This window comes from Culex pipiens, chromosome 1 (assembly GCF_016801865.2).
Source record: "Culex pipiens pallens isolate TS chromosome 1, TS_CPP_V2, whole genome shotgun sequence".
Taxonomy (NCBI): Eukaryota; Metazoa; Arthropoda; class Insecta; order Diptera; family Culicidae; genus Culex; species Culex pipiens.
Window position 1 is genome coordinate 116,021,762 of NC_068937.1, and position 26,841 is coordinate 116,048,602.

Genomic DNA, 26,841 nt, shown 5'->3' on the forward strand with positions numbered 1-26,841 from the left:
TCCACCACGCACGAGTATGAGAGATAAGAGATCATCACACGTGAAACGTGCGAGAGAGTTGTTGTGAAAGAGTGTAAAAGGTGGAGGAGGTCCGAAAATGACTTGCCATATGGGAAAGAAAGTTCGTCGTTGGCGAACATGTTCGTTAATCAGAAAAGACGAAAAAAGGCAAACGAACGAAACGAAAGTCTGCGGCCAATTGTATCGGGCTCCGACGACGGCGACGATTACAATTGATCGGACCTGTCCGATACGACCTGGCGGCGGCGGTGGTTGAGTCTGCGAAGTTGATTGGAGGCCCCTAACCTCAAACTTTGGCCACGAACTGGCCGACTGACTCTGGGTCACAATCCACAATACTTGTTTTGTTCAAGCTGGCCGTAACAAAGCTACTCGCTTCCTCATGTGTGAGCAGAGGTTCGTGGCGAGAGATCCCAAAGTGCTGATAGACGAAAACCTCGTCGGCAAGGCCGGGAACCGACGGCCGAAACCTGCACCAGAGTGGAGGGAATGGGGGGGAAGTTATGAATAATGGCCGAGGCCAATGTGGTCTGGAAAATAATTTTCAGCAATCGTCACGGGAACAAAAGGTTAACGAAGCGAATGATTGGAGAAAATTACCAGATCATATTTTTTAAGGTTTTGCTCACCTTACTCGTGCGCGGGAATAACACTGGGAACATTCAAAGTAGGCTATGGGAAAGACAATAAAAACAACAACGGGCAACTGTTGGACCAAGTTGAAGGAAAACCAAGTTGGCTTTCAGTGCTTACTTATATTAAAATGTAACACAGTCAGGCATGATTATCTAGGAGTACTGATCCATAATCCCAAATATGAGCTTGATTGAATGCAACAGAGGCGCTCGACTTTGAAATTTAAATGGAATTTAACCAGTCAAATCGGCAGCGAGGGAGGGAATAGGCGTGGAAATACCGTAGGAATCACTCCGTGTAATTGATCGTTTAAAAACTTATATTTGATTTTCATTACTACAAATTACCTCACTGCAAAAAAACTGTGAAGCCAAAACCTCACAAAGGGCGTATCTTCCACATTATTCCCCTTAAATTGGTTCCAGCAGCAAATCCGTTTCGATTACGCCAACCCTTAAAAAACCATTAATGAGCCTTCGAGCTACCGACATATCCGATTAGCATAAACAAGATCCAAGTAATCCCACTTTTTCGACGCTCTCGGTACATGCCATTACACGACTGTCTCTTACTAACAGCAGCCTGCGCGATGTGTACGACAAAAGATTCCAACGCCCGACACATCCCCAAGTAGGCGACGAACCCGAGCAGCGTGTCGCCAACTGCGATTGTCAACCTGCGCAATGCTGCTGCTGCTATTTCAGCACACCCGATTCTTCTTCCTCTTCTCTGGCGTTGCTATAAATGGAGCGGAACCAACCGCGCACCATCCGTTCGTCGCCGGGAAGGCGCTTCTTCTGCTTCTTCTTCCCCAGGTCTTTTCTCGTTTCAGCGCGAAGAATATGGACGAAACAGTAATTGTTTCAATTAAAAATTACATAACGCGTTCCTTTTTCTTGTGGCCCCAGGAAAAAGAAATATTTGCTCATTGTTTCGGAGGCTGGCTGGCACTGTTGTTGTTGTTGTTGTCATCGCACACCGGATCGCGTGTATTTTCTTGTTGTTGCCAACGAAACCGATCTCCACTCATAACATGCCGTTTACTCCACGTGCCCGGTGTGCTTTTGCACACGATCGCAGGCACAGACAAACAGACTGGAACGATGCTTCACACAGTGGCCATCTAGTGGTGAGTGTTTAAAATAGTGCGAAGAACTGTCAAAAACTTGTACGCCTCTTTCACATTGTTATTTCTCAAGGTAGCCGGCAAACACAGAGTAGGCCATAGGAAATATAAACAATACTCTGTGGTCAACTGATCAAACTTTGACAGAACTTCTGTCAACGGACGTCAGAAGATGACACTCTGACAATGAGGTCAATTTTGACTTCGGTCCTCTTGTCAATTCTGCTAAATTCGCAGTAGGTCATTGGAGAGTCGGTCAGTAGCTCTTTGCTCAGAATTCGCAACACGCCTTGCTGTCAAAATCCGGTGCTGAGTTCTAAGTCTCATTGTCTGTGCTGGAGGTTAGAAACAAAACAACACGGTGAAACGACGATGATAGCTGGCAGATGATAAGAGCAAAAGAGAAGGAGAATAGTGGAAGAAATCATGCCAAATTAAAATTCTTTCGCTGAGTTATACGGCCATTGATGTACTTTGCAGCGGACGGGCTGTTATCAGGAATTGGCCATCTCGCGCGCGCTCTCTCTCCCTCTGTGGGTGCATTCTTGAGTATTTTTGCACGCCAACTGATCAATAGATCCACGGAGCCCTTAGGTAGGTGCCATCCAATGGGAAGATTTTGTCACGCGTGCTGTATACAACGGAGATGGCAACACTGTCTCTTGATTTTGTTTTTTTTTTTAAATTATGTCAGACAGTTAAGACTGTCAAAATTAACAGAAATTGTTATTAAAATCTGTAAGCAAGGATTTTTTCAAAATTATTTTTTAAGTGACAGCTGACAATTTTCTTCGCCCAAAACATTGCGTGGTGTTTTCGTTATGGGTCCAATATTTAACTTCCATTCCCAGATTCACAAAAATGGCAATGTCCGGGAAAAGGAGAACCAACAGAAGCGGTGTGGTGTTGGCGTGTTTTGCATGGCCGACGAAATGAAAGGCCGAGGTAAAAAGTGCCTCGATTAGATTAAAATACAATGTTGCAACGAGCAGACAGGTTGCGACACCGACCGAGACCTTAACGGAATGTGGTGGAAGCACCCGTGTCATTGCAGCTACACTTGGTTGCAAATTTAAGAAAAGGCCTCTAAAAATGTTATTTAAAATCCGGCTTCTGAAAACTCACCGTCTCCGACTCGGCTCCAACAAAAACGACCAATACTACAATACAAAATATTGATAATAAAGTTATCTAAAGGAGGTATTAGACTATGATAAACAAACCAACAAACTCGTACTTTTTGAGAATTTTCTTGCCTTGTTTATTTGAAGAAACGTCAGCCTGCTTACCGCAACCAATTTTACGAGTTTGGCAAACTGGCAAACATGAGAAAGTGCAAGTTTGTTTGTTTGTCATAGTCTAATACCGCCTTATGCTTGATCTCACACACACTAGCACAAAATTTGTTTTGCTGGCCGGTACAAAATTTAACCTCAACCTTTTTCGAGTACGATCACGCAATGCAAGCGCACTTAGATAACTCTCATGGCCGATTCCGAAACCGGCTTTCAACATTTACAACCTTAACGACTCCTACTAAACAAAAATTTCTATAAACTGTTCTTGTGACTTTTTTCAGCAACCAAGTGTACGAATACGGAAAGAGAGTGGATAGGTCCTTAACCCTTTCGAGCCTGAATTTTGAAAAAAATATTTTTTGAGTTATTTTTGGGAAAATGATATCTATGACCATACGAAAATTATAGGCTACTTTTGAGAATTTTCATTTTTGGGTCATATATGACCCATCAAGCCTGAAAGGGTTAAACCAGATTTTTGCACCGCGCTTTTTGGACAACTTATTTTCTTTGAGTAATATGTTGCAGAAGTTTGGGGCCTAACCACGCCGGAAGATTAATGGTGAGTTGTTAACTTATGGAGATTGGGGTTTCACGGCACTTTTAAAAGCAGTGCCGGTTCGAAGATGAATTTAATTATGAAAATTCCGTTGGAAACATACTACGACTCATTGACTAACCTTTTATCTTTCGGCCATTGGATATAAATAAAATCTGGAAATAGAAAAAAAAATTCATTAATACACAGTAAAATAGACGTTCACCGATTTAAAAAAAGTCTAAAAGAGTTTAAGAGCGAGTCCACGAGCAAAGCATACCCATCTCGCATCGACCTCACCAATCTGCCGGAAATTTTCAGGGGTTGTTTGTACATATAAAACTAGCATCTGGCCAAAATATGAGCACTCTAGGTCAACGAAAAGTGGGGCAAATCGGGACACAAAGTTTGAAGGTTCAAAAACGTCAAAAATCTTAAAAAGGCTGTAACTTTGGCAAAACTCAATTTAATTTCAAAATTCAAAATGCATCTGAAAGAGCTTACAAAATGCAACAAAATGCAGGGAGAAGCATCCCAATTGGTTAAATCTAAAGGGAGTTATTGGCATTTTAGTGAAAAAATAGCATAATTTTCAAACTCAAATAAAAAAGTGTTCCATCCAGATATCAACTCGCTTTGACCTGCAGCTTGTAGGGGACATCTGGGACTACCATCCGAGACTGAGAACGCTTTGGGTAAGGCAGTTTAACATATTAAATAGACACTTTTACTTTTAGTGATGTTTTTGGTTGTAAATTTTTGCTCGGGGGACCCCTTAGATCCCATTTACTGGTGAAAATTTTATCATATTCGTGTTCCTGAGACAATTTCATAGAAGAAACATGCATAAAAATATTTATTTTCATCCATTTTAACCCTTTAAAAAATGAAAATTTAAAAAAATCTTCGATTCACATTTATTGAAAATCAAGTTCGTTTCCAAGGATACTAGATGACACCAGAAAAAAAACAGCTTCTTAATTTTTTTTATCTTTCATTTTTTAAAGGGTTAAAATTGGTGAAAATAAACATTTTTATGCATGTTTCTTCTGTGAAATTGTCTCAGGAACACGAATATGATAAAATTTTCACCAGTAAATGGGATCTAAGGGGTCCCCCGAGCAAAAATTTACAACTAAAAAAATCATTAAAAGTAAAAGTGTCTATTTAATATGTTAAACTGCCTTACCCAAAGCGTTCTCAGTCTCGGATGGTAGTCCCAGATGTTCCCTACAAGCTGCAGGTCAAACCGAGTTGATATCTGGATGGAACACTTTTTTATTTGAGTTCGAAAATCATGCTATTTTTCACTAAAATGCCAATAACTTCCTTTAGATTTAACCAATTGGGATGCTTCTCCCTGCATTTTGTTGCATTTTGTAAGCTCTTTCAGATGCATTTTGAATTTTGAAATTAAATTGAGTTTTGCCAAAGTTACAGCCTTTTTAAGATTTTTGACGTTTTTGAACCTTCAAACTTTGTGTCCCGATTTGCCCCACTTCCCGTTGACCTAGAGTGCTCATATTTTGGCCAGATGCTAGTTTTATATGTACAAACAACCCCTGAAAATTTCAGGCAAATTGGTGAGGTCCAAACGACGCCCCATACATAGGGGTATGCCCTGTTCGTGGACTCGCTCTTAAGCGTTTCAGCGCCCGCTGAATGACATTTGTTTGACATTTCAGATGAATTGAAAGGTTACAAGATAACTATTTAATGCCTCATTTGTGATTACAAGGTTGCCGGATTTATTTTCCATAAATCGCATACACAGGCAGACAGTAAATATTATCTCCAATTTCATTTATGGTCGAACCAATAATTGCACAATACCTTGTGACGCAACACAAAGGACGCGTCCTTTTGGCCAACTCACTTTCGCACTTTCAACGGGCCGTCACTCAGATCCATCAAAACAATTAATAACTTTATCCAAATTGAGCTCGGGTAATGTGCCTTTCGCGCTAACTGAAAATACACTAATATGGCGTCGATATGTGAAGGTCGGTGTCGACGGGCGATGCAAATGGCGTGACCAAATTGCACTGCCACTGATTTGTCACAGAGAGAAACGGACGCCTACCTTTGCATCAGTGGCCTTGCTAGTCTTTTTAAAGGTCAAGGCTGCCAACAAAAAGGTATGTTGGTTTTGAGTCAACTGTCAAACGCAGTGTTGGAATCAACACATTATGAAACAGATTATTATCTGTTTGTCTCTGGATTCCCTGACATTTCAGAGTGCAAAATGTACATAAAATTTAGTAGGTGGTGCCATGACAAATTAAGCTGGATTGCACTCCGACAGAAGGCTGAAAAATTGCTGATCGACAAACAATTAATGGTGTCCACATCAACTTGCTTCCAAATATGTCTTTAGACATTATTTCACCATGACATACATATACAGAGCGGATTCGCTAACTCGAATGGAACAGCTGTCAAATGCTTAAAACCACGCGCTCGGAAATCGTATCTCAACGGGGTTGAAATGTCAACTTCAGTTTGACAACTGGTTTTGACGTATGAGTCTTCTCTGATTCGAATACGTTCGAATTATTGGACATTCGAAGTATGTAGCGAGTTTCGAATCAACGAAACCGTACTGTAAGTACAACTTGAAATTACGCTTCGGATCTGTCACACCCTTGAGCTTTATTTATTAATTTCTGGTACGTTCGTTTGATGGCTAGTTCCACACTGAGTGCCGCACTCAGAGCTGTCAAAGTGTTTCTTTGAAGAAACTCGCACTAGTTCCGCACGAGTTTCACCGCCATCTTGGAACTGAAACTCTATTGCCGCACTCGATATTTTTTCAGTTTCATGCGAGTTCCAAGCACACTGACAGATGACGTTCGATTGAACCAAAACTGACACCGACGAGTGCGGCACTCAGTGCCGCACTGGCTGTTCAAACGAACGTACCATTCGATTGATTCCGAAACAAATATCTTGCATTCGAAATGGGGGTTACCTGTGGGCTCTTCGCTGACCTCCGCTGTCAGCGCCATCTTGGATCGAAGCGGACACTGCGCTCATCCGTGAAGGCCCCGAGCGCCCATAAATGGGCACGCGACATTGTTGTGGCCGTTTTTTGCGAGACCACAGGAAAACCAATTAGTTGCAAACAAAACCACGCGAAACGCGCGGTGGCCCGATGACCGTTGACAGATGTTGCAAAAGTATTTATTTTTTGTGTTGTGTGCAAAAATGTTTCGCGTCTTTTTGGCGTTGATGCAGACAAAAGTAAAGTGTGACCTTTTTTTCATGCCGTAAATGGGACTGTTATGAAATTACGATTGTTGTGACGATTTGAGGGGTTAAACGAGTTCCAGCGTTTTTTTTTTAACTTTGACCCCAGCTGTGCATTTGACAGGTACGGCACAATGCGAACAATGATGAAGGTAAGCTAAATGTCCAACAATAAGCACTTACGTCACAGGAGAGTGTTTATAAACAGCTTCAAGTCATATGAAATTGATACAGAAAGTAGTTTATTTGTTTACAAATTATTTGAAATTATCAACCGCTTGTAAACTGCTCCAGTGTCAACAGTAAACAATTCCTTCGTGACTGTTAACTGGGGGAAATGAACAACGAGGTATACTTTGTTGACTCCTCTTTTTCTTATTTTTTTTGTCGAAAAAACATCATCATTAAACAAGAAAATCTCCGCAGGCCTCCGGGTGTTAATTAATCGTTGGATGTGAAGAAAAATCCCATAAACAACGCGCAAACGATTCAGTCCGAATGTAAACAAACAAAACTCAACAATCGTGACACATAACCTCTTTTCGAGATGTCATCGACGGCGTCGAGTCGAGTGTGTAGTCACAGACCGGGTCTGCCAGGGAAAGGTTCAAGTTGATGTTGGCGAGGCCGTGATGGGAAAGTTTGGCCTCGCGGGGTGAATAAACGAAAGTTGTTTATGTACGCTCAATATTCATCAAAACAATAAAATTTTATTGAAACGACCGCATCCGATGGCGAGATCTCGCTCGTCCGTTGCTCTTTTCGTGTATGGATCTGATTGGGGATCAATCTGTACACAAGTGGCTTGGAGGTGTTAAAAATGTCGGTTTTAACCTACATACTTATAGCGTATGTTGAATTTATATTGAAAACATAAAACACATATTTCCCTTCGTGCTGCCAGTTCGGCAATCTATGCGAAAACATTGTTGCCAGTTACCGTGGATCTTTTCACGCATTTTTGGCCTACAATTTAGCACTTTCCTTTATGACCATCGCAGCCACAACCAGGGCCTTCTGGTGCCCCCGGGAAAGAGCACTTTGACAGATGGATGGATGGACGCAGCAGGCGAAACCATAATCCCACGGGAATCCGTCTCGAGTGTCTCGAGACTTTGGTCGGCCTACTCCGATCGTGTTTTCCTGCTCACACGATGCGAAACAGCGACACGATGAAAGTATAAACGTCAGTTTAAGCGTTTAACAAATAAATTATTGTAATCTGTTGAGTGGTAAAAGTGTCCGTTTGCCGGACGCCGCAGCAGCCGCCGCCGGCAGGTCGTTGGCAAGAACGGCTTAAGACTCTCTTAAATTAAGTCGATCGGGCGGCGCGCGGACGGATCCGCGAAAACGAAATTTAACCGCAGGTCATTTTGGACTCCCTCGTTCAGGTAAAATTTCGGTGAAGTTACTTAAGAAAAAATCCTCAAGAATGTTCGAAAAAGATTATACACAACAACAAATCCATGAATTGTTCCGGCAACTGGCAACACGGATGTCAACTGAGAAACGTGTTGCCAGATATCTTTCGAAAAGTTATTATCTCATAAAAACAAATTATTCGCTCTACAGCATTGCCTTGATTGCTAGATTCCTACTTGAAACTAGGTATTATTATTGTCTGGTAAAAAATATTACGCTTTCCTCTAAATCGTTCCCGACTATTCTGTCAAACTGACAGTTCCAACACCGATGTTGCCAGTGTGGGAAACCTTTGGCTTCATGTTCCGCTAATCTCTCTACTAATTTGCACATTCTTCAAAGAAAACCCCGCGCTCCGCTTGTTTGCCTATTTCGCCCATTTCTTAGCACATTTAGTGCCGCCACTTTGACAGCTGGGATGGTGACAAACGTGCGCCGTTTCCTGTCCGCAACAACCGCCTAATCGGCGTTGGCTGACGATATGGGCATGGATGTCAACACGGAATGATATCATTGTGAGATTGGATTCGGTGCGATTACCAGGTCACTCGATTGCTTACGTTTGATTTGGGTGAAGATTAGACATACAAACGAAGGTGGTTTTCAGCAATTTAGCTTATAAATTCACTACAGTGAGCAGGATGAACTGTGTTTTGTTTGGTACGGTATGTCCACGCATCGTTCCTCCTATGTTGACTCTGTGAAATGTGCTTCGTTTACATAATCTGTCTCTGCGGTTAATGTACTGCAATCAATAATATTGACAAGAAAGGGCTTGGGGCGTAATATAACCACAAGTTCTTGCGGGATGCTTTCTTCGGGCTGGCTTGTGTTCGATTAGATTAGATTAGATTAGATTTGACCAAAACATCGTTTTTCAAACATCAAATGAAAGTTAGACACCAGTGTTGCCAGTTTATGATTAACCTAAGTTCAACAATAAACTAAGATGATGTTACTCGAGAAAGCATAGGTCATAGTCTCGTCGAATTGTCAGGTTACGAAAGTCCCGAACCATTCAGCTGTCAATTGCTCCAAACTCATCATACAGCTGCATGAACTTTCCGAACTTTTGACAAACAATGGGCGCCTCTGAACTCTCTTTCCACGCTAATCCTTTGTCATTGTTGTCTAATAGCGGAAAAATACGAGGAGGTCAGAAAAGTCGTGATTATCCAAAAAGTTCAATAAATCTAATCAATAAATTGAGGCGTTCCAAAACCATTAGACACAAATCCCGCTGCCTTTCGCTTCCCCTTCATCTTCTTCGTCGATGCTTATCTTTTCTTGTCTTCTTAATGATGATTTTCGTTTTCGTTTGACGGGTGGTCCGAAAGTTGGCGCGGAATATCGACGACGACGACGACATCGACGAAAGTGAGTTCCCTGGGACTGGGAGGACAGGCCGGTTGACGTCGTCGATGGCGCATATTAATTTTAATGTTGTTTCGCGCAGATACAGTCAGAAGGGAACAGGAGGGAGGGTGAGCCAACTTGAAAAGCGAAATCAAGCAAAAGGAGAAAGGAATTGGAGGTGGATGGAGAAGAAAGAGCAGGAAAGACAGGCCAAGACCAGTCGAAAAAAAGCAACGGGATAGCCGTTGGAGGAGGCAGGCAGAAACGTCAGAAATCGAAATCGAAGAAATTCCGCACCCCTCCCTTGCGGGGCCAGCAATAACAACAAAAGCCGGCCTTATCACATGGCTCTGCACGGTCTGGGAAACCGGATGTCAAATTCAGGTCTATCCGTAAGCTGCCCGAGCTTATCATTTCTCGTGTGACCACTTCCCAGCAAACATAAACAACGGCGTCGTTTGCACAGCAAAGTAAACACCGGCAACACTGCTGTCAGCGTGACGTGCAGGTAAATCACAAACGACTTGATCATCCCGGGAATGCATCGTCTGCTGGGATCGCAACGTGTGAATATTGGCGCAACAAGATCCATCCCGCGCCCATGCTTTGATGATCACCCTTCAAAAAGCTTTGTCCGAGAACAACCGCACATCTGGAGGTGAAAGCGGCTGCCGTCCGCTTCATGGGAAAATTAATCAAGAACCTGACCGTTCAATTCCACGGTGGTTAGCTATTTGTTTAGCTTCGCATCTCAGCTGATCTGTGCACCCCGACGGAGAGGCGGAGGAAAAAGCGCTGACTGATGATGAGACGGTGGAACACGATACTTCAAAGCTGGTAAACTGGTCAACCGCGGGCGGTCCCCTGGGACAGACCCGCTGCGGTCTTGTCACGTGCAACTTTGTTGCTTGTTCGGTGCGCGACGCTGGATGCTGCTGGCAACATGGCCAATCAGCGCGATGACAGCTGTCAAACAATAAGGGTGGTGGTTGCCAGACTAGCGGAGTTTTTGCCACGCTAGCTCAATATCGCCAAGTTCAACGAACGGAGCCAGCACACAAAGAGCTCAGGTTGATTGTTTACTTTTTGTTCCTGTTTTGAGTCGTGCCGATTTCGCGTAAACTTTGCTAGCGGTCCCACGTTCGTCCCGAGGGAAGGGGGTTAGCCAAGTGTTGTTCCTCCGCCAACGAAAATCTCATTATGGTGTACTGTTAACTTGGACACGGCGCAGATCGGCGCTTCTCAGTCAGATCAGGTGGTTCGCTTCGTGACTTCGAAAGTCACTATCGGGGATCGCTGCTGCGGCGCTCCGTGGTCCCTGGAGGCGTTCCGGAACCATTGCTGAGATCCCGTGGAAGAATGTCGAAGACGTTTAAACGCGCGCTCGCGCAAACATTAGACGATGGGGGCGTTGTCGTCGAAGTAGGCGCCGCCGACATTGAAAAAAGTTGTCTAATGACGGAAACATGGCCAACTGGAGGGGAGCTTTCCCAGGCAGAAGTCGGGGAACAGGCTGCTCGGTGCAATATTAAAACTATTATTGTTATTAGCCTGGGACACTCAGGCGCGCGTTGTTCGTTGCCTTCGCTTGGGCCCGTTTCTCTGGGTCGCGCTGCGATGATTATATTGCCCTGTGAAACCAAACCTGCGAGCAGGCAGGTCCAAGTCGAGAGTGGTGCGATAAAAATCTAGGAAAGTAAGGTGAGACGAAAGGTCGAAAAGTCAATGTCTATTGCGTTTTTTTTTAAATATATTGAGTGCAATAAAGGTATTTGAGAGAGGCCTGCTTGGATGACAATCGACTATGTCGAAGGTTTCATCAAGCGGTAAAGCGTGAGAAATTTGTTCAGAAAAACATATTTGAACAAATTATTGACGGATTTACTTATTCAGTAAACAAAAAAAAAACAGATTTCGTCAGAATTTCTCAACAAACTTTTTTGCAGGAAATGAAAACACTGCTTAGGCTCCTTCAGAAAAAGGTTGAACAGTGACGTCACTTGATAACGATTTGATAAAAACGTCAGCAGGTTAAGTCAAACATCTGTCCCCTTACCGCGCTGTGTGATGACTACTGGAGTCGATGTCAGCTCCTCAGCGTTTGCCAACTGGTGAACCCAACACCGCCCTTGGTATCCATGTCAGCTTGGCGGAGATCTTTGGGATATAAACGCACACACGCACAAAATGGGTCACAGATAATTCTACAGGGTTACGGCGAAACTCGATATTTTATCCGCCCAGATCTTCAAACAAACTGATACGACTCACTTACTTCACGTCAGGGGTAAGCTATCTGGGGGAAGAAGACAATTTGCTCATTTCAGGAATTTAGAATTCCGAAGGTTTGCTTGAAGTCAAGCATTCAAAAAATGTGACAGGGTCTTTCACAAGTGACAGCTCTACACTCTGACGAGAAGTTTCTCATTTTGAGCTAGAATGTCTTCGACCATACTTTTCACAGTGGGCATGTAGGGCAACTTCTCTGTAACTATAAATTGGAATTACTTCTCAATTCTAGACGCTCAAGAAACCGCCAGTGATGCCAGCCGGCAACGTGCCTTATTGATTTATTCAACAACCCAGCAATTTAATCAATTATTTTGCTCAAAGTACTCCACCTCAGTGACGACGGTTATTGTTTCGAAACGGAACGGTCCCGCACTAGACACCGGTCGATTAGAGGAGCTGCTCCAACCCCTTGGCTGGTTGACTTGGCGCGGAAAGTGTTCTAGGCAAGGTTTTCCACTGCGGATAAATTGATTCCACTCTGTTTTACCCCCCTCTTAAACTGTGCGCAGTTGACTTATGCGCAAAGGGGTGCTCACTCGGGCGTGCAGCAGCTCAACGTTTTTGCGCTTCTCTCGCCACAAGACTTCCAGAGATCCAGCGGAATATAATTACAGTTTTTTTTGAAAGTTTCGTCGTTGGACCCGTGCTCCGGGCAAGTCTGCGTTGTGCACTGGGAAATCATAGTAATAACCGCATGTGAAAAATAAAAATTATAGAGATTTTAGGACGTGAAACACAAGACAGAGAGAACATCAGGGAAAGAACGCGATGCTCAAGGTGGAATTTGTTCCCATTCACTAAACGAAGAGAATCATCAAGTCAAAAGAGATAGAGAGGGGAGTGCGAAGAACCGCTGAAGAGGCAACAACAGCTGAACAAGCCCGCGCAAATTTGAAGCACTGAACAACAGCATCAACAACGGCGAGACTACGGCGGCGGCCTAACGAGATTCAAACAGGTGATGTACTCGAGATGATGGAGCAGAGAAGCAGAAGAGGACTGTGCGAAGCGGAGTATGCATTTAATGTACACTTATTATGGGATCGTTCAGTGTGTGAGACGAATCACTTGATCGTGGACAAAACGATGTTTCGGAGAACGTTAGCTATGGGGAGGGCAAGGTAGGCCAAATGTCAACTTTTATAGCATCTGCCATAATGGCGTCAAGATCGTGGTGTAAACATTTCCCCTCCTAACATCAACAACTTCTGACGTTTATATAAAGTTTCAGGGCTTCAGCAATATATTGTTGCCCTATTTTTAGCATCTGCCATAACGACTTCCATCAGCAAAGGTTTTCGTTGCTTTTGTTACCAGCTGGAAATCATGTTTTTCAACACGTTGCGTAACAACCCGGGGCCAAAAATCATACTCGGAACGAACACAATCGGCAAGTACGAAACCGCTTTGTGGAGCGTGCTTAATTTTTTTTTTCTCTGCCGAAAGTGAATTACTAACATAAACGGAAATAGCCGGTAGTCAGGAACGAAAATTTTCGATTGTGTTTTCCTTTCTCCGGCTGCTTCCTTGTTTTGTTTTTGCTCGGTGAGAATGTGTCCTATTTTTGACCTATTATTAAATTTTTCAGATTAAAAAAAAAAAGTTGTTTTACTGTAGTTACCAAAACGGTGCAAAAAGGGATTTTTAATATCTTCAAAGTGTATTGCAAATTCAAACCAGAAAATGGACTGACTTGTTGTTATTATTTGGACAATGTTTTACTTGGAGTTTTAAAAACTATTTCCTTGAGACCAACAATGTTTGTGCAATAAAAAGGCCGTTGCAAATACTTATGAAACAATTTGTCCCCCTCCCTTCAAAAACGGAGCGAATTGGGACAGCTGTTTAACCATGTTGGAGCATTATATTTTGACCAACAAAACGTGTACATCAATTTCTGAATTTAAAATCATTAAGTACTGAATTTAAAACCACTAAGTACTGAATTTAAAACCTTTTCAGTACTATAAAACTGCAGTCCTTATTCAGGCTGTAGTCCAGATTCGCCCCAGATGACAGTGGCGAAGAAAAAAATCATTAAAACTTCAAAATTTCAATGTAATGTTAAGTGCAAACAGCTCAAAGCAGTTAAAAGAGCATTCGCCTGCATTTATAATCATTTTTAACATTTTTGAGTTATTTCAAAAATATTTTGAGTTTTTAAAAAAATTTCGTTGTTAAGTACGCAAAAAGTGTTTTTTCGCAAATAAAAATAAACGCGTTTCAAATTGTTTGCGTGCTCTAATTTTTGTTTATTCAAGGTGAAACTTAAAAACGTCTGTCGATTGAAACATATTCGGGGAGCCTAAATCTATCATACCTAGACGAAACTAAAGTGTTTACTGACATCAACTTCAAAAATATCAAGTTGTGTTTTTAGGTTTCTGTATGCAAATTTTAATTATCTGAATTTTAATTTGTGTAATTTTAATCGGTCTGTGCTGTGCTGAATGTTTTGCATGGATGTAGTCAGCACCTTCTTAGTGTCCTTTTCCCCCTATACGTGCAAGTGCTCGCTCGCACCCCACCCAGCCCAGTGTGGGCAAAAAGGCGAAAAAAAAAGCAAAACGGACATTTCCAAAGTGCACCGGACCGAGACCAACGGCTTTTACATTGCCGTGGCAAGCGAAGACACTTGGTGTTTCAGTAGGTCTCGGACGAGGAACCTCCCTCTCGTTCACAGCAGATTTACCGAACCCTTTTTCGCAACAAAAAAAGGTTTACTGTTTTCGGTGTGCATTGTTGAGTTTTAAAAATGTTTTTGTTTGAATTGATTAAATTTAAACTACTGGATTACTATTATCACTGGAATGTTGCTTCATTGATTTGATAACGATCACTGTCAACCGATCGAGGTTCAAAACTTACCTAGCAGTTAGTTTGGGGTTCTCGAAGTAATCCTGATCCGAAATATCCAGATGATTGTGGTCCACAGATTTAACGCCGACAACTTCTGCAATCTTCAACGAATCACGATCCACTGAATAGAACCCGGATCTTGAGGGTACTGAACACTGCCAATACGGCACACTCCACGATGATCGTCAACGGTTTCTTCCTCTTTTCTTCCACAACCCAACAACAGGTCTCTGGACCAACTCAGGTGTGACACCCCACGTAGAGCTCCAAGAATTGGCAAATTGCTTCTCCACCTTCCTCTCGAAACTCCCCAACACCTAGACAACGGGCAACACACTGCAAAATTTCAAACTTCCCTTGCAAATGAAAAAAAAAAAACAACAACAAAAATCGAAAGTCCAACCAACTAACCACCCTCAAAAGAACGGAAACCCACGAAACGCGCGCTTGTGACCAATCCTGGCAAGAACTGCGGCAAGACTGCGGCTGTTTTGGACGGAACGTGAGTTGGGCAACGGCCACGGCGGATGGACACCAAGGCGCGCTGTGGGTGCGCGATCGAGCGTGCGCGCGTTTCTTGGTCGACGATCAGTTGACGAAAAAACAGGTTCTTTTTCGGGCTCAGGGAAAGAGCGGAGAGCGTGAGTGCCAAAGAGTAAACGAGTTGAGGTGAGCGCGAGAGGGAACTCTCTGAGATGGGAGAGAGAGTCTGGACCAAGGACCGTCGAAGAGGGTGAAAATGAACCATAAACATGGGGATTTGCGATATTTAACTCTACTAAAATACAAAAAACTTTCTTAATCCACCATTAAGTCGTTGGTGCCTTCCTTACTTTTACAAGGTAATTCAACTCCAAAGTTGTCCTAATCCAGATTTGCATTGTTTGTCCAAACCAGATTTCTAGCACCGAAAAGGATCTGATGAAAACAAGTTTATCTAATCTAATCTAATCTAATCTAATCAGACCCCAGCGCAGCCAATCTTTCGAAGGGATCCTGGAGAGTGCCTTAGGTTAGATGACGCCTAGCACTCTTCTTGTCATTTATTAACATTTGTAGTGCGCCATTGCATCGGAATGCATTGAAACATCACAAGCGTTAAAGTGGCCAGGCCTACTGCGTAAAGCCGTATCGCAGAGATGACTCGTAATTGGCTGATTGGTTGCGACAGGACCTGGCGCTTTGACTTTGAATTATTAATGGGATTTTACACGCAAAATCGGTATGTTTTGGTTTTTGCCAGTTTTTAGCCCCTTATGATTTTTGCATTTTTCAAAAACCTTATGAGCTCATAGTTCGTGTTCCAAAGAACAACTTTTTCCGAGAGTGCGAAAAGATTTGCCAAATATTAATAATAATACAGAATTTATAACACCACCGCTGAAAACATCAACTTTTTCTTCAAGCTCTTCCGGCAGCTCCATCAGCTAGCTTGGTTGCATGAGCGTCGCGATGCCTGCCTGCCTCAATCTTTTCTGAAGGAGCAGCAAGTGCTGCCAGAAGAGAGTGATGAAAAAATTGATGTTTTCTGCGGCGGTATGATAAATTCTGTAACTTTTAAAAAGTAGACGAATCTTTTCGCACTATTCGGTAAAGTTTTTCCCTGGAACACAGACTATGAGCTCATGAGGTTTTTGAAAAATGCAAAAATCGTTAAGGGGCTCAAAACTGGCAAAAACTAAAACCCACCGATTTTACGGGTTAAATCCCATTTAAAATTCAATGTCAAAGCGTCAAGTCCTGTCGTAACCAATCAAACTCATATTTGGGATTCGGGCGCAGTACACCGAGGGGATCATGCCCTGAAATGTCCTCAAAATTGACCCGTTTCAATACTTTTGAGTCATATTTCGTTTCGTTCAAAATCGTATTCTCTTTCAGAAAAATTAGAAATATCCAGCACTTTGTTATTTAAATCTGAATAAAATCCGTTTTTTCGCGAAAAATTAACACGAAGCCTTATATGTGGGACCTAGCGTTTTTCTCAGCTCAGTTTTTATGTTTTTGCATATAGCATATTTATGCGATCATGGTCAAGGAAGCTAATGTTAATATGCTATCAATATGGACCTCAGAAAAATGTGCACAATTTTAATGCCATGGGTTGAACTTTTTTAAATTAATACAATTATTCACAATACAAAAGAACTTCATTAATGCAAAGCAAACCTTAATCATAATTTTTCTTTTTTGAAAGTGTAATCTTCGAGATAGTTTAACTTTTATTATGATTATTTTATGAAGGTTTCGATCCATTTTTTCATTATTTTTTAGAAGTGCGTTTCCTTCAAGAAGTCTTTCTACAATCCATTTTTTAAAATTAATTTTTGCATCCTAAAATAAAATTCAGAGATGTTTAAGACACAATCTCCAACGAAAAAAACGAAAAAAAAGACACGTTTTGGCTGATAGGTTGACAATTAGGGCTTCATCAATAAAGTACGTCACGCTAAAATCAGCCAAAATTTACCCCCCTCCCCCCCTTTTTCACGCTTTCCCTATACTTATAACTCGCAATGTCACACTTTCTAAACCCCCCCCCCCCCTCACCCCCTAGAGCGTGACATACTTTATGGATGTCGCCTAGATATAAGGGGAACAATAAGATACTTTACGAAAAACAACCCTTATGCTATTTGTTTGATAGAATATAATTTTAATTTGTTTATTTAATCATGTGTAATTTGTTTTATTTAGGTAACTAATCAAATAACAACCCAACTACAAAAGTCAACTTATTTTCACGAATAATATTAAAGGATTTCATGGTGGTATGATTTCCAAAATTAAGAGTAGGTGGCCTTAGACAATTAGTTTTCCAGCACGAACATTGCTTTCAATTTGCAGAAAGTTCTGTCCTCGCAAAATCATGCCAACTCCGTTGTCACCCCATCCCAGGCCAAAGCTGCCGACAATCAGCCAGTATGGTGTATTGTTCTGAGTACCCCAGCCAATAATCTTGACCGAACGAAAGTCAATATAGTCCCCCACAATGCTGTCCACTACTGCACCAGTTGGAAGGGATAGAAAGTTCGTATAGACGTCCAACTGAGTTTCAACAGGGCCGTTTGCAAGAATTTCGGATTGAATACTTATCATATCCGACGGTACCTCTGTCATTGACAAACCCTTTTTCCGGTCATTTGTTATCGATAGCAAGGAACCCAGTTTACACAACAGCGGACAGATGGACCCCAGACAGAGCGGATTCAGAAGCGATAACGGCATGCAGCTCTCCGACGCTAGTCCGGTCGTAACCCAGTAGTTCCAAACCTTTACCGGATCTCCTCCGAGGCACTGTTGTAGCGGGAAAAACGAACAATCCGTGCAGCAGGCCAGCGCATCGTACCCACTGTAAATCCGGGTGTTGGTTCCGTTGGACTGGATACAGACGCGATCGGTTATCACGGCGGCCGGGATCAACGCATGGCTGGCCTTGCAGCAGCCCTGGTTCTGGATTCGACCGATCGAAGGGCAGTTAGGCCACCGCGTGCGAGCATCGAACGAGGCTGGGATTAGTTGGGCACTGGCGGATGCGGTGACCCAGGAGAGTAAGATAATTATGGGATTCATTAATATGTACTTCTACAAGACTGAGAGAGCTGCTTCAACGAGGGTGGTTTTATACCTAATAATATTAGGTCTATAATCAACATCAACAGCGTATTAATGTTAGTAAGGAATGTCACGTATGAATTTAAGTTCGTGTTAGTTTTTTTTGCAATGTCATGCAAGTTTCTCACACACTAACGAATGATATTTGAGCCAAAACTGTTACGGCATTCAGTACCGGTGTGGCTCTTCAATCGAACGTATTCATTAGGTAGAAAGCCTGACTGACCGCCCATTGTCAAACCACATCTTTCGTAGGGGCTGTAACAGCTCTTTGTTTTGCCTTCCTCACCTTACTGAGGAAAGGCTATAAAATCACTCGAAAAATGAACTTTTTAATTAGACCTCCTAGACCTACCGTCATTTACACATATCGACTCAGAATCACCAGCTGAGCAAATGTCTGTGTGTTTGGCTGTATGTAGACATGTGTGCCGAATCAATGTCAGTGGAATATCTCGTCACTGACTGAGCCGATTTTGACCGTATTGGCCTCATTCGATTCGTCTTGGGGTCCCATAAGTTCCTATTGAAATTTATAAGTTTTAGTAAAGTACATCAAAAGTTATGCTTAAAAAACTGCTGCATATAAATTTCACAATTTGCAAAAAGGGTGGTTTTTGCATGAAAACCTGCCATATTATATATTTTTAGATGACCTTTCTTGTGGTTTGAGAATTTTCTAGATCTGACTTACCTATCTAAAATTACTAGCAGTTTAAAAAATGGTCTGAATTTACATAACTTCAAATTATCGGGTCTGATCGCCACAAAAAAGCCGTGTAGAGGGATGCCATTTTCCTCAAAGGTCTGTATAATCTTGAGAAAAAGTCTGTAGGTAGCCTGTTTTTTTACTCGTCACTTATTTTTATTAGAACCCCTTACACCCTTACCAAAATCATGATTTTTTGAGTTCCAAATCACACTTTTCATACGAATTTTTCAGTTCAACCCATATAACCATTTTTATGGTTGTAGTACCTGAACTCAAAAAATCGTATGAAAAGTGGGATTTGGAACTCAAAACATCATGATTTTTGGTAAGGGTGTAGGTTTTGCGATCACGTTAGGGGAGATCCATAAACCATGTGGACATTTTAGGCGGGTTGGAATCACTCTATAAATGAGAGGAAGGCACCAACCACCTAAAGGTGGATTAAGTAATGTTTTTATCAGGAAACCACCAGCTGCTGTGGCGACACGAGGACGAGGAGTTCTTTATTTTTGAGTTAAATCTTATTTTTGTTACTGGACCCAGAAAGCCCTACATTGTTTTGCTGGCTGTTGCAAAATTTCACATAACTTTTTTTGTGTACATACATGGAACACAAAGTCAGCTTTCATTGAGTCAGTCTTTCTGGTAAAATTAGAGGATTCTGACCAAGATAACGCTAAATCAGCAAAACATCCCATCGGAACAGCTGAATGTTCTGCTGGAATATGACAATAATTGTGCTAACAGCTCTTTGGAACAAGCGGCTGATCCAGTGTAAAAATCCGTTAGACCAGCGCAGCAGGAATTGAATCTGGATGATTCTGAAATCTGAAAGCATTTCCTGATCCAACTAAATAGGCTAGATTCAGCACAACTAAAATTACATTCTTGATGTCTTATAACTGTTAGCATACAATGTGTTTTTTGTCCATTCCAACTTTTCGTAGAAACCCAACTTAAAGCCACCTTCACACTTGTTCGGCTTACAAAATCAGCGAGCTGGAACCGAGAAACGGGAGATCGCTTAGTGCAGATCTTGGCCTCCACTTAACCCTCACTAAACCCTAAACCTCCAGCGCGCCAACTGGTCACAGAAGACCCTTCGCGCGTCCCGTTTGGTTCCCTTTCAAGAGAGTAGGAGTAGGTCTCATTTGAGGTTATGTTTTTTGTTGTTGCTGTTGTTAAGAGCACATTCAGTTGGGAACCCGCGCCGAAAAAACGGCTAAGTCCTCCTTGCGCGAAACAAGTGGGAGAAGTGGAGCGAAAACATCAACAAAGAAAAAAAATAATTTTAGATCTGCCACTGCACACCTGTAAAACAATTTTTGAGTTTGATTCAAAGCTCCGTATTCGGTTGCTTTTATTTAATTTCTAAGAATAATGATGTCATTTATGATCCCCAGAACCGTTTTGGGCCAATATGACCACATTGGGACCGGTTCCAGGTACGACGGTGGATTCCGGATTACGGTCAATTTCGAAAATATTACAGGGTTATTTTTTACCAGGCAAAATAGGTGTCAACGTACATGGTTTTCCACATCAAGCTCTCTCATGGTCTACAGAACCATTTTTTGACCGAAATGGCCAATTTGGGACCGGTTCCAGGTACCGCGGTGGATGTTGGAGCACGGTCAATTTCATAAAAAAAAATGCTATATGCGTATCAAAGTATATGATTTTCCAAATAAAGCTCACTCATGATCCACAAAACCATTTTTTAGACCTAATTGGCCACGTTGGAACCGGTTCTAGGTGATTCGGTAAATTCCGGAGCAATTTCGTAAAACCAAAGTATTGATCAGTATTGATCAAACAATACGGGTATCGTAGTACATGATTTTCCAAATCGAGCTCATTCATGATCCCCGAAACATTTTTTTTTTTTGCCAATTGGCCACATTGGGCCAAGTTCCTGATACCGCGATGGATCCCGGAATACGGTCAATTTCGAAAATATTACAATTATTTTTATTACAGTTATTTTTGACCAGGCAATATAGGAGTCAAAGTACATGATTTTCCAAATCAAGTTCATTCTAGATCCTCAGAACCATTTTTGGATTAATCTTGCCGCTTTGGAACCGGCTTCAGGTACCTCGTAATTCCAAAGTATGGTAAATTTGTAAAAAAATACAAAAATATTTTTAAAACCAAACAAAATGTGTATCACAGTTTATTCATACAAATAAAGCTCAGTAACATTTTTGGACCGGTTTTACCACCTTAGAGTTTCCAAAATTAACCGTGAAAAAAATATAATTGATTGATGAATAATATAAAATTAAGTAAAAATAATCTCCCTGTTAAATTCCGTAAAATTTGGTGATTTTGAATCGGTCCCTGTGAAAATTGCAATTTTTGAAATAGAAAAATTAAATTTTTGAGCATGATTTTGAAAATCTTAAACTTTGACACCCATATTGCCATACTAGAAATTGCTCGTATATGGCCACCCTCTGACTGGTTCTTTCGGCTTTTGAAACCTACCAAACATACTTAGATCATTTCTAAATTTATTTAAAACGAAAAAAGTTTATTGAATTTTTTGAATGGTTGGAAAAAATAAAGTCAAAAGGCATGAAAAAGAAACGCACAGTTACAGTTATGATAATGTTAAAAATATTCAAAATATTTCAAAAGTGATAAAGCGTTTTTTATATAAACGTCATTATCTGATTGGTATTCACATTTTTTCTACAATAAGAAATGCACAGTTTATAATTTATTCTACTTATTTTAGAAAATTAAACATCATCTCAGTACTAGATTCAAACACACAAACAAAAATTGTTATTTTTTTCCCCTTAACAATATCTAGTTTTTGATCTTTTTTCTTCTTTTTTTCCTGCTTTGAAGATTTTTTAAAAGCGGAGGAAAAATTCAATTAAAATTTGTTTTGTCATAATATCAAACCATTGAACAATTTTATAAAAACTTTTTGTGTAACTATACAGAGATGATGCAAAATGCAATTTCGTAATTTCAACTACTGATTCGCTGAGATTTCGGTCATTCGATTTTTTTTGTATTTTTTAATCTTTTTTTGGTGCCTTTGGTATGCCTAAAAAAACAATCTAGAGTAAGTTTGTCCAAATAATTTTCCATACAAATTTGGCAGCTGTCCCTACAAAAATGATTTATTAAAATTCAAAAATCTCAATCAAAAAGTCATTCAAAAGATTGAAGGACTTTTTGATCGAGTTGGGTAAAAAAATTGGTGATATTCTATTTAACTTTATGTCACTAAAACTTGATTTGCACCAAAAAAAAAAAACACTTTTTTCATTTTTTTTATTTTCTGTTATGTTTTAGGGAACAGCAAATGCCAGCTTTTCAGAAATTTCCAGAATAGGCAAAAAAACTTTGACCGAAATATGAATTTTGGAATCATTAGTGATTTTTTTTTTCAAAAAATCGAAATATTGGTCGCAAAAATTTTTCAACTTCATTTTTCGTTGTAAAATCGAATTTGCAATCAAGTTATATCCAGTTTTAGGTGACTTTTTTTAAAATAGTCACAATTATTCATTTTTTTTTTTAAAAAGTGCACACTTAACATTTTTTTAAAGCTGTGAAAATTCTCTATATTCTACTTTATTGAACTTTGTTGATAGGACCTTTAGTTGCTGAGTAAAAGTAAAGTAAGTAAATCTTTGTTGTCATTGGTTCACCCGTACAAGTCTCCATAAAATTTTGGCAGCTATCCATACAAAAATTGTACGTAAATATTTGTAAACCTGAAGCTTTGAAGGAATTTTCTGAGCAATTTGGCAAAGTTATTGATATTGATGAGGACTATTCTGAAAAACTGGTACGCGGAAAAAAACTTTTTGCCGATGAGAATTTTGGATATACTTTAGGGGCCAAAAAACTATAACTTTTGAGCCATAGAGAAGTTTGCCAAACTTTTTGCCGTCCAATAATGATTTGTTGAAAAACTAGTGATATTTAGAAAAAAAATGAGATTGCATAAATATTTTTTTCACCTATTGACTCAAAAAAAATTTTTTGTTACAAAAAACATGTCAAAAAGTCTCGAAAATCAAGAATGCGGAATTGGGAAATTGAGTTTTGTAAAAGAATAGTAACTAATGTGAAAAGTTTTTTAGATACGTATTGCGTAAAGAATGAAAAGATTATGCTTTATTTTTTTAAATAATTTATTCCTCTTGTCGATCTTGACCAAGACCGAGATACAAATATTTAAAATATAAAAATGTGTGATAGTTTTTTCGGACAAAAATGGAAAACATCTGATTTTTTTCTTTAAATTATTATGTTAAATTGTCTCTGCTTTCATTTGGACTTGTTGGTTTTTAATAAAACAGTGCACTGGCCTTCGGATATGGCTTTTTTAACATTTGTTTTCGGCTGAATTTCAAACGACTCGTATTACATGAAATAAATTAATTCAAAAGCCTTTAAAATTTCCTTTCTAAAACTGCTCAAAACGTAATGGTTATGATAATGAATGAATGAATAATTAAAAAAATACAATTTTCAATAAAATCTGTTTGTTGGCGCTAAAGGTGTACTCTACATGAAGTCAGCAAGAACTAAAAATCGGATGCATTTACATATAATTTTCCAGCTTTGCTTCTTTTTATTTTGATAAGCTTGCTAAAAATACTCAAAATTCTCAAAAATATGAAGTCTAGGTCTGGATTTTGAACAAAAAAAAAAAAAAAAAGCAATAAGATTTAAAATTACAAGTAACAATCTCTAATTACAAGTGACATAAATCAACGCATTAACTGACTGTTGCTCTAAAACTCATGCCTAAAATATTTTTAATTTACTCAATTGCATGAAAACATAAAAATAACCTTTGAGAAAACAATTCTTCATTCCTCTTAAATAAAAAAAAAACTCAAGAAATTTTGATGAGGCTTATCAGGTATATTTCGCAAATTTTGTTATACATGAAAATTTTGCTGAGCTACATACTTTGTCATATTTTTCCAAATGTTCGAATATGTCAATGGGCATGTCATAACACTTGGAAACGGTTCTATAAATTCAAGAAAAATGTAAGTAGCTCAGTACTTAGTCATGAATTCATTGTTTTTTTTTTCTTCAATTTTTCAGTAGTAGCATAACTGCCATGATGTGAAAAGTTTTTTAGAAACGTATTGCGTAAAGAATCAAAACATTATGCTATATTTGTCTAAAAAACTTTTCACATTATGACAGTTATGCCACTACTGAAAAATTGTAATAAAAAAAATGAGTTCATGGAAAAATTTTGTGTCATTGGTTTACCATACAATTTTAGCAGTTGTCCTACAAAACGATAAAGACTATTCAGAAAAATTGGTACACAAAACAAACTTTTTGACGATTTTATTATTAACTATTCTTTTACAAAAACTCAATTTCCCAAAATCCGCATTCTTGATTTTCGAGACTTTTTGACATGTTTTTTGTAACAAAAAAAAAAAACGCAAATTTTGAGCCAATAGGTAAAAAAATATTTATGCAATCTCATTTTTTTCAAAATATCACGAGTTTTTCAAAAAATCATTATTGGACGGCAAAATGTTTGGCAAACTTCTCTATGGCTCAAAAGTTGTGGTTTTTTTCTCCCTAAAGTATATCCAAAATTCTCAAAAATAAAAAAATACGGATTTTGGGAAATTGAAATTCGGGAGAAAAAGATAATTAAAAAATCGGCAAAAAGTTTTTTTCCGCGTACCAGTTTTTCAGAATAGTCCTCATCAATATCAATAACTTTGCCAAATTGCTCAGAAAATTCCTTCAAAGCTTCAGGTTTACAAATATTTACGTACAATTTTTGTATGAATAGCTGCCAAAATTTTATGGAGACTTGTACGGGTGAACCAATGACAACAAAGATTTACTTACTTTACTTTTACTCAGCAACTAAAGGTCCTATCAACAAAGTTCAATAAAGTAGAATATAGAGAATTTTCTCAGCTTTAAAAAAATGTTAAGTGTGCACTTTTTTTTTAAAAAAATGAATAATTGTGACTATTTTCAAAAAAGTCACCTAAAACTGGCTATAACTTGATTGCAAATTCGATTTTACAACGAAAAATGAAGTTGAAAAATTTTTGCGACCAATATTTCGATTTTTTGAAAAAAAAAATCACTAATGATTCAAAAATTCATAACTCGGTCAAAGTTTTTTTGCCTATTCTGGAAATTTCTGAAAAGTTGGCATTTGCTGTTCCCTAAAACATAACAGAAAATAAAAAAAAATGAAAAAAGTGTTTTTTTTTTGAGGCAAATCAAGTTTTAGTGACATAAAGTTAAATAGAATATCACCAATTTTTTTACCCAACTCGATCAAAAAGTCCTTCAATCTTTTGAAGGACTTTTTGATTGAGATTTTTGAATTTTAATAAATCATTTTTGTAGGGACAGCTGCCAAATTTGTATGGAAAATTATTTGGACAAACTCACTCTAGATTGTTTTTTAGGCATACCAAAGGCACCAAAAAAAGATTAAAAAATACAAAAAAAAAATCGAATGACCGAAATCTCAGCGAATCAGTAGTTGAAATTACGAAATTGCATTTTGCATCATCTCTGTATAGTTACACAAAAAGTTTTTATAAAATTGTTCAATGGTTTGATATTATGACATAACAAATATTAATTGAATTTTTCCTCCGCTTTTAAAAAATCTTCAAAGCAGGAAAAAAAGAAGAAAAAAGATCAAAAACTAGATATTGTTAAGGAAAAAAAAATAACAATGGGGTTTGTTTGTGTGTTTGAATCTAGTACCGAGATGATGTTTAATTTTCTAAAATAAGTAGAATAAATTATAAACTGTGCATTTCTTATTGTAAAAAAAATGTGAATACCAATCAGATAATGACGTTTATATAAAAAACGCTTTATCACTTTTGAAATATTTTGAATATTTTTAACATTATCATAACTGTAACTGTGCGTTTCTTTTTCATGCCTTTTGACTTTATTTTTTCCAACCATTCAAAAAATTCAATAAACTTTTTTCGTTTTAAATAAATTTAGAAATGATCTAAGTATGTTTGGTAGGTTTCAAAAGCCGAAAGAACCAGTCAGAGGGTGGCCATATACGAGCAATTTCTAGTATGGCAATATGGGTGTCAAAGTTTAAGATTTTCAAAATCATGCTCAAAAATTTAATTTTTCTATTTCAAAAATTGCAATTTTCACAGGGACCGATTCAAAATCACCAAATTTTACGGAATTTAACAGGGAGATTATTTTTACTTAATTTTATATTATTCATCAATCAATTATATTTTTTTCACGGTTAATTTTGGAAACTCTAAGGTGGTAAAACCGGTCCAAAAATGTTACTGAGCTTTATTTGTATGAATAAACTGTGATACACATTTTGTTTGGTTTTAAAAATATTTTTGTATTTTTTTACAAAATTTACCATACTTTGGAATTTCGAGGTACCTGAAGCCGGTTCCAAAGTGGTAAGATTGATCCAAAAATGGTTCTGAGCATAATCTTTTAATTCTTTACGCAATACCAGTGTTGAAAATCTGACGACTATGATTAATTTTGCGATTAATCGCTGCCTGTAACACCTCACGAATAAGACTGCTGAGAATAATTTTTATTCTCAAATTGCCACGACTAGCTGTCATTCGTCGAGTGTACCACCGCTGATTATAACAACCCATGACTGCTGGTGTTAAATGGGGAAAATTATAATCAGATCGCAGCAAGTTGACGACTAACCCCAATC

The 26,841-nt window shown here is 39.1% G+C and overlaps 2 protein-coding genes across 5 annotated transcripts in view; both read right to left on the bottom strand.

Annotated features, from left to right (window-relative positions):
* LOC120416132 (leucine zipper putative tumor suppressor 2 homolog) overlaps positions 1–15,331 on the bottom strand; it is a 56,702-nt gene extending 41,371 nt beyond the window's left edge. Inside the window, exons 1-2 of one of the 4 annotated variants that reach the window (XM_039577820.2) lie at positions 14,807–15,331; positions 3,762–3,795 (exon numbers count right to left, since the gene is read on the bottom strand). The gene's annotated coding sequence lies outside the window, so the exon portion shown is untranslated. Of the gene's footprint in view, positions 1–3,761; positions 3,796–5,452; positions 5,471–14,806 lie in introns of those variants that run through there. The other 3 variants (XM_039577804.2, XM_039577827.2, XM_039577812.2) reach the window with 3 other exon arrangements.
* A 2,258-nt stretch (positions 15,332–17,589) lies between these two features.
* On the bottom strand, positions 17,590–18,397 carry LOC120415882 (cathepsin B-like). Its single transcript, XM_039577523.2, has one exon. The coding sequence runs from the start codon at positions 18,368–18,370 to the stop codon at positions 17,600–17,602; it is 771 nt and encodes a 256-aa protein (XP_039433457.1). The 5' UTR covers positions 18,371–18,397; the 3' UTR covers positions 17,590–17,599.
* Positions 18,398–26,841: the final 8,444 nt, after the last annotated feature.